This window comes from Cryptotermes secundus, unplaced genomic scaffold (genome assembly GCF_002891405.2).
Source record: "Cryptotermes secundus unplaced genomic scaffold, Csec_1.0 scaffold186, whole genome shotgun sequence".
Taxonomy (NCBI): Eukaryota; Metazoa; Arthropoda; class Insecta; order Blattodea; family Kalotermitidae; genus Cryptotermes; species Cryptotermes secundus.
The window spans coordinates 287,110-295,028 of record NW_019727393.1 but is presented as its reverse complement, the minus strand read 5'-3'; the positions used below and the strand labels follow the sequence as shown (position 1 = coordinate 295,028).

Sequence of the window (7,919 nt, the reverse complement as noted above, 5' to 3'; positions counted from 1 at the left end):
CCCAGAAGACTGCTTTCTTCATAGTCACCGCCGTGAAAGCCTTAAATCTTACAAAAAAAAATTGGTTGAATTAAATTATGTGCACTCTCGCAATGTAGATAAAACATACTAATTAACTAAATGTATGGAGCTATGGCCTTTTCAGATGCTGCCAGTTTCTCAGCTGGCAAGAAATTCTCCACGTTTCATGAAACCCAAAGGTTTCTCTTCTCACATTTTCCAAACAAAATTTTTTAAGAAAACCAACTCTTCCATGCATACTGCATGCCCCACCAGCCTCATCCAACATGATTTGAGCATCCTTGGAGTACTTCGTGAAGAGTACAATTTATGGACCTCATTACATAATCTTCACCATTCTCCCATTACTCCTCCTTACAAAGAAATATTTTCCTCAGCATTTTGTTTCCAAACGCCTTCAATTTATGTTCTTCCCACAGAGTGACACATCACAAATTTATATGATTAAATTACAGCTTTACAGGGGTACAGGATTCTGATCTTTTACATTTCTCAGAATTCTGTCTCCTGAGTTATCATAATGTACAGTTCAGTAGATGGTTAGAATATTTTGGAGGAACCTACTGCCTCCATCTTCATCTGCCCTGAACATGGACACAGCAGGTTCTTCTGAAATTGTGGTAACACCTACCAAACTACAAAATGACATCAACCTTAAAATCAGAATCTTGATTTTCACTGTTGTGAAAATTTTAAATCTCTTCTTCTACCTTCCTCCTTCCTATTTGAAAACCTAATGATTAGAATGTAATTTTATCTGATGTTTTATGCGTGTAAAATGTGGTCTCTCATTTAACCAAAGAAGAAAAATCAGAGAAAATTATTAGAGACATACACAAGTAAAGAGCATCTTTTTCCCAATATGTTTGCTTTGTAGCCAAATTTTAGTTATATATAATGAACAGCAACAGAAATGGACATCACATACCTTCTCAGTTCCTTCATAAAATCCTGATCAAAGTTTTCATCCCATCCACAGTCCAACAAAATGCGAAAATCATCCACCTGCAGAATATAACATGGTGGAGATTCATCCATGGCACCAGAGATGGCATGGAGTTTAATAATAGAAGTCATGGTGCCTGAAAATACAAACCTAATTTAAATAGTATTCACATATATGCAAAACTGGAAAAAATAACGAATAATCTTTGTTAAATGTAATCACTGATGAAGGCAACAAAATAACTCTCTCTACAAAGAACAAAGCATCATTGAGCAGACTACTTAAAAAGTTGTCACATCTGGTCAATTAAAGATAATTTAATCTTCGGTTAATCTCCACTAAGCACTTTCTTAAAATTAACTCCTTTGCTGAGCCCAGTCGAATTCTAAACTCAGATGTGAAGCCACATACTGAGGACCAAGGTTGTGATGACATGCTTGTCAGGACTCAATTCTTGGGAGAAACAATAAACAGAATAGGCGCCAAATCACCAATATGAGGCACCACAGTAACAGAAGAAAAACTGCTGTATGTCATTTACTACAAACCCTACAATGACTCTCCTATGATCAAACTTGTGCCTCTGTGGGGGTGAAACTAGTGCCAAACCAGATCTGTTGCAAGAAGGCCAACTGCAGTGTACAATAAGAAAATGCTAAATATTCCAAAAATTGTGAATGAGTAACTTAACATAACATCGATCACAAAGCAAATGACTCTAATGTGCAGGAATTACTTGTTCAAAATATATCAACAAATACCACAAACCAAAATACTCCGAATACGTAGGCTACTTCAATCATTCACAACTGGTGTCAGAATGCCTTATCACAAGTTCACGGTTTTCGTATACGTGTATTCAAAAACGTGTGAGTTTCATTGATAACTACGTCGACAAAACGTTGAATAGAAAATCTAACCTTTAACATCTAACGGCACTCAAGATTAGCCACGGGGTTATGCACCGTTAAATATGGCCATAGCATTAACTTTGAATTTAATTCCAATGCTGTACACTAAGCACAAACTATTACGCCCGCAACAAAAATAAATACAATTTCACAAAAGTTACAGTCCAGCTCCTACGAACCAGCAGACGAACTGTCGTTACCATAAACCGAACCCAGACATTCATGCATTTGCAAGTGACGCGGTGACTAACTGACCTCTCGTAAATTCGCTATTCCGACCCCAACGTGTGAAAATACTCTGCACATGAACGTTATCCCTAAGTACAATGGAATATTTATGACTATATCTATAATTTTAAACGTGTTAAAAATGCTAATGAACATAGCGATCTCCAATCGCCTTCGTTTCAACCATTTCGATGCCAGAGATAAATTTAGCAGACATTGACCAACGAACCAAAATACAACTTCCCAATGCAGTAAATCTATTCTATAGCCCCTAGCGGCAGAGCCAGTAACTCCAAGTCACGGATCACCACCACTTAATCACACTCATTCTTCTCTGTTGATGAATTCCTATTGTCTAAAAACGACTCGTCCTCCCAAAAGGCTGAGTACATAGCATATGTTGGCAGTATTGATTTATATATGTGGATGTATTTCTTTTGGCCGTGTCTCAGTTGTACTGCATTTATGGTATACGGAATGTAATGTATGTATGTACGATGATCAGAATTTTTGCACTCACAGATATGCAATTTAACACCAACAGAATTCAGTAAGTAATCAATGGTGGTGATCCGTGACTTGGAGGCCTGGTCCTGCCGCTAGAGGCTCTACAGTTACTGTATTGGGAAGTTGTATTTTGCTTCGTTGGTCACGGTGTTGAACGTGTTGAACAACGAGTCGTGGAATTTTGAGGGACTTGTGTTATTGGGCGTGTGAATGCTCTGAACGTATAAAAGAGGTTTTATAGCTTCATATATCTTACATAAATGAGTGTTTTATGAAATTTCAGCTGCGATCTTGTCGATTGAGCAGGTAGTGTCCATATTACAACTGTGTTTTTGGTGCTTTGCTTTGTGCAGCTGCAGACTTTTCCTTCTGTATCCATATCCTAGGAATAGCTCAACTATTCCCGGTTTCTGGCGTCGTGTTATAGTACTATAAAGAATCTAAAACGTATTAAACATAATGGGGAAACATGAAGTCGGTACCCCGAAATATATAGCCAACAAAATAAAGGCGAAAGGCCTCCAGAAACTTCGATGGTATTGTCAGATGTGCCAGAAACAATGCCGTGACGAGAATGGTTTCAAATGTCATATGATGTCAGAATCTCATCAGCGGCAACTACTTCTATTTGCCGATAATGCAGACAAATACACTGATAATTTCTCCAAAGAATTTGAAAGCGGTTATCTGGAACTACTAAAACGTCAGTTTGGTACAAAACGTGTTCATGCAAATCGTGTATACCAGGACTATATCTCCGAGCGTCATCATTTACATATGAATTCTACGCAATGGGAAACATTGACAGACTTTGTGAAATGGCTTGGAAGGGAAGGAAAGTGCATAGTGGATGAGACTGAAAAAGGATGGTATGTACAGTATATAGACCGTGACCCAGAAACCATTGCATTGCAAGAAGCTCTTGCCCGCAAGGAGAAGATGGACAGAGACGATCAGGAGAAGATGATGGCATTTATTGAAAAGCAAATTGAGAAGGGAAAGGAATGTTCCAAGAATGACACTCATGTTTTCACAGAGTTTGTGCGACCAAGCGAGGAACATAAAGTAGTTGTAAATTTGAAGGTAGAAACAAAAAGGGATGAAGACATGAAAAATAAAACTTTGGTGGCAAGTAATGCGTTGAAGAACGACTACAAGAGAGGAGAGTGTTCTTCAGCAGGAAAGAACAAAGACTCAAAGGAATCTGGAAGAGGGAGGGGTGAAAAGAGGAAATTATCAGCCCTAGATGAGATCATTAAAGATGAAGAGGATAAGAAAGAACGTATAAACAGAAAGGATTATTGGTTGGTGGAAGGAATTGTTGTGAAAGTGACAGCAAAGTCTCTGGGTGACAAATACTACAAAAAGAAAGGTGTTGTGACTGGAGTGCCAGCTAGGTATGTAGCTACTGTAACCATGTTAGATAGTGGACACAAACTAAAACTAGACCAAGAACATCTTGAAACAGTGATACCAGCAATAGGCCGACCCCTGCGTGTTGTAAATGGTGCTTATCGTGGTTGCAGTGCCATACTTAAGGAACTGGATGAGAAGAAATTCTGCGTGACCATTGAAATTTCCTCAGGTCCTTTGAAGGGCAGAATAGTTGACAAAGTGGAATATGAAGATATCTGTAAATTACATGATGTAGATGTGTGAATATGGTATAATATTAATATGACATATTCGCAGGTTTGATCCTGTAAGAAGTAATAAGAACAAAGAATATAAATTTAGCTACAGTTACTCTTTGCAGCTAGATGTTAATTCTGTAATCCAGTTAATAAGCCGTCATTATAACATCTTCAGTTAATTATAAAGTGTTACCAATGAGAAGTTCTGTTCTTCACTTCATATAACTACAAATGATATAGGAGCTTTGATTGGGGGTCATAGTTCAAGTCCCAGTAGGGTCAAGAATTTTCTCCTCATTGACCAGACCAACTTTGAGCCCACCCAGCCTTCTAAATTACGGAATCATTAAATGGCTGTTTCCCTGTAGTTATAATTTTGCATCACATGACAGTGTGGAATGAAGAAGTGTTCTCCAAAAACAGTGGTTAACCAGTCCCATCATAGGGTGATGAAATTATAGCTAGAATGAAGACAGGTTAACAACAGCCATGAAAGCCAGAGGCTTTTTTCCTGAAATATGCTGGAAATAAAAACAGAGAACAAAGGTTTCTCTGATTTTTTTTTCTCATAATGCAGTGTTTGCAAGTACTAGTTTTGTTATATTCTTGAAGTTAAATCATGGAATAAATATCATTTATGTGAGTGGTGCAAACAGCAGTATTAAATTTTCATATTGTAAATTTCACATGGTGTATTTGAATAAGTATCCATTCACTGTCATTAAACTTGCAAATGATGATGAAGAGTAACAGCACTTACTGTAGTGTACTGCATAAGTTTAGGCTAGTTTTTATAAGCAAACTAACAAAGCTGGTTTTGGCTGACAGACCATTCAGCCATAATTTTGAAGAACAGAAGCACTGTCTTGATCCCTGCACATTTATTGTCAGAAAACAACTAGAAAATTTCATTTAATACATATGGTACCATTGAAATGAATCACATAAGACAATAGAAATGAATAGATTCAAGTGGATACACTGTAACCAACATATAGCAACATATGTAAATATGTCTGTTGATAACAACTTTATACTTTCAATAAATTATACAATCAGATTGTCGATAGATCAGTTTGGCTTATTAAAATATTTCAACACAACATGTTTCGGTTCTTTACCGCATGAACTGTTACAGATCACATGAGCATAAGCTCTGTAAGACGTTATTAAGGTCATGACTATACGACCTATCCCATGTGAGAAGATTCCGATACGTGAGGTGCCCCATGCTATAGTCGCTTCTACCATCATAAAACCAGGTCAAGACGTGGCAGTCGCAGAGTTTTACCACAAAAAACAATTTTAATGTCCATATTTTAATTTCTATATCTTTAATTTTAAATTTTATTATATAAGCATTTTCAGTCTTAAATTTTGACCAAGACTCAATATATGCATTTAAACAATTTCAAGATACAGTAAGGATCTTATTTGAAGAATTAGATGAAAATCAATTGCAATTCAACAGCTGAGACTGGAGCATTGTACACCTGATGATAACCCGGTATAATGGTCAAAATATGTTGTGTCTGTAAAAACAAAATAAAAGCTTGACATACTACTAACCCCGTGTGTATATTTGCTCTCATTGATGACATTTGTTAATAATTTGGATAAGTTTCAAACCAGTAACTCTGTGTATATGATTAGTACCAGAAGGAATGACCACCTTCACATACCTTCAACACATATATCATCCTATCAGAGAGGGGTGTATTATTCAGGTGTCAGGCTATTTAACACACTGCCATCTTTAAAAAAATGATAAAAATCAGTTTAGGTTTGTTTTATGAAATTATTTGCAATGTAACTCATTTTACTCAACTGATGAATTTGTTGAGCATGCAAGGGGCTCAAATGTTAACATTTAATAAATGGTGTGTTGCGCTTGTATTATACGTTGTTGAAAATGTGGCAGTATGTATGATGTCTGTGTATGTTTTGATATGTTACAATGAAACTGTATTGATGATATGGCTGGCCAAGGTCTGCAATTGCGCAGCATAGGGTTGTTATGGTTGGAACTATGAGTGATTTTGATCAGGGTTGAATATGATAGTGGTTTTTCCACGGCCTACTTGTGCTGTCTGTGTGAGGCCTAATTATATATTTTATTTGACCAAGGGCATATGATGTGTACTCATCATGAATTTGTAATGTGTGACATGTTTTATATCCAGTCCTACAGGGAGGTGATTGGATCCATGAAGTGAAAATAGATGTAAATGTTGATACAGTAGTGTCTTCTTTGTTTTTAAATACAGAATATTGTTGTGTAGACTGCATACCTTATATTTTTTTTTGCTGCTAGTGGGGTGGGGCTAAGTCCCTTGTACTGCGGCCACTTCTGGCCTATTGTACCAGCCCCATATGATTGGTGAGGGTGATTGTGGAGCAATTGGTGGAATGAAGATTGGCAGGTACTCGGAGAAAACCTGCCCCAGCGCCACTCTGTCTACCACAGATCCCACTTGACCAGAACCGGGATGGAGCCCAAGCCGCCGCTGTGGGAAGCCAGCAACTAACCGCTTGAGCTATGGCACAGCCCGCATACCTTATATAATTTTATATGTCTTAAACAATTTTACCCTTTACATGACCTGCCCACCTCATCCTCCTTGAGTTGATCATTCTAATTATACTTGGAGAAGAGTACAAGTTATGAAGCTCCTCAACACCCTGTTCTCAAACACCCTCAGTCCAAGTTTCACACCCATGCAGAACCACAGGCAATATTATAGTTTTGTATATTCTTATTTTTATGTTTTTGGACAACAGACAAGAAGACAAAAGGTTCTGGACTGAATGGTAGCAAGCATTACCCAGGGTCAGTTACCTTTTAATTTCTTCCTGAATAAGGTTTCGATCTGTTATCATTGTTCCCAAATATCTGAACTGTGCCACATTTAAAAAAAAAAAAGTATTTCCTATCTTTGTGTCATGATTTTGCCCTGCATTTTCGTGATGAGACAGTAACATATATTTAGTTTTCTCTGTGTTTACTTCTAGACCAACCTCTTTACTTGCGTCAATTAAAGTTTGTGTTTTTTTCTTTATGGTATCTACATTATCACCCAGTAGATTCACATCATCGGCGTAGACCAACAGCTGATGTGTCCCGTTTAATTTCAGTCCCACCTGGTTTCCCTGGACCTTCCTAATTGCATATTCTAAAGCAAAGTTGAAAAGGAGTGGCAATAAAGCATCTCCTTGTTTTAGACCATTCTGGATAGGAAATTTACCAGACAAATGTTTATCTACACAGACTTTACTATACGTTTCGTTTAAACACATTTTAATCAGCCTAACTAGTTTCATGGGTATCCCAAACCCTATTAGAATATTGTACAATACTTCCCTCCTGACTGAATCGTAGGCTTTCATGAAGTCTATGAATAGCTGATGTACTGTCTCATCGTACTCCCATTTTTTCTCCAATATCTGACAAATGCAAAAGATCTGATCTGTAGTTGATCTGTTATGTCGAAACCCACACTGATGATCCCCAATAATTTCATCTATATATGGACTTAACCTTGAAAGAAGAATATTGGACAAAATTTTATATGAAGTTGATAGCAGTGATATCCCCCGATAATTACTACAGTCAGTTTTATCACCCTTCTTGTGAACTCGTACAATAATAGACTCCTTCCACTGATCAGGCAA

General features: G+C 37.3%; 2 protein-coding genes across 5 annotated transcripts in view; one reads left to right on the top strand and one right to left on the bottom strand.

Annotated features, from left to right (window-relative positions):
• The window catches only part of LOC111864658 (probable cleavage and polyadenylation specificity factor subunit 2), a 23,805-nt gene extending 21,455 nt beyond the window's left edge, over positions 1-2,350 (bottom strand). For 2 of the 4 annotated variants that reach the window (XM_023852053.2, XM_023852056.2), the window contains exons 1-2: positions 2,134-2,350; positions 950-1,103 (exon numbers count right to left, since the gene is read on the bottom strand). In XM_023852053.2, the coding sequence (XP_023707821.1) occupies positions 950-1,098 (149 nt within the window). In that variant the 5' untranslated portion in view covers positions 1,099-1,103; positions 2,134-2,350. The other 2 variants (XM_023852054.2, XM_023852055.2) reach the window with 2 other exon arrangements.
• A 429-nt stretch (positions 2,351-2,779) lies between these two features.
• Positions 2,780-4,987, top strand: LOC111864664 (DNA/RNA-binding protein KIN17-like). Its single transcript, XM_033751523.1, has one exon. It carries the CDS (start codon positions 3,073-3,075, stop codon positions 4,270-4,272), a length of 1,200 nt encoding a protein of 399 aa, XP_033607414.1. The 5' UTR covers positions 2,780-3,072; the 3' UTR covers positions 4,273-4,987.
• The last annotated feature ends 2,932 nt before the right edge of the window (positions 4,988-7,919 follow it).

What these genes read in the sequence shown, in the direction of transcription:
- LOC111864664 (XM_033751523.1), top strand. Translation starts at nt 3,073, where the DNA reads ATGGGGAAACATGAAGTCGGTACCCCGAAATATATAGCCAACAAAATA.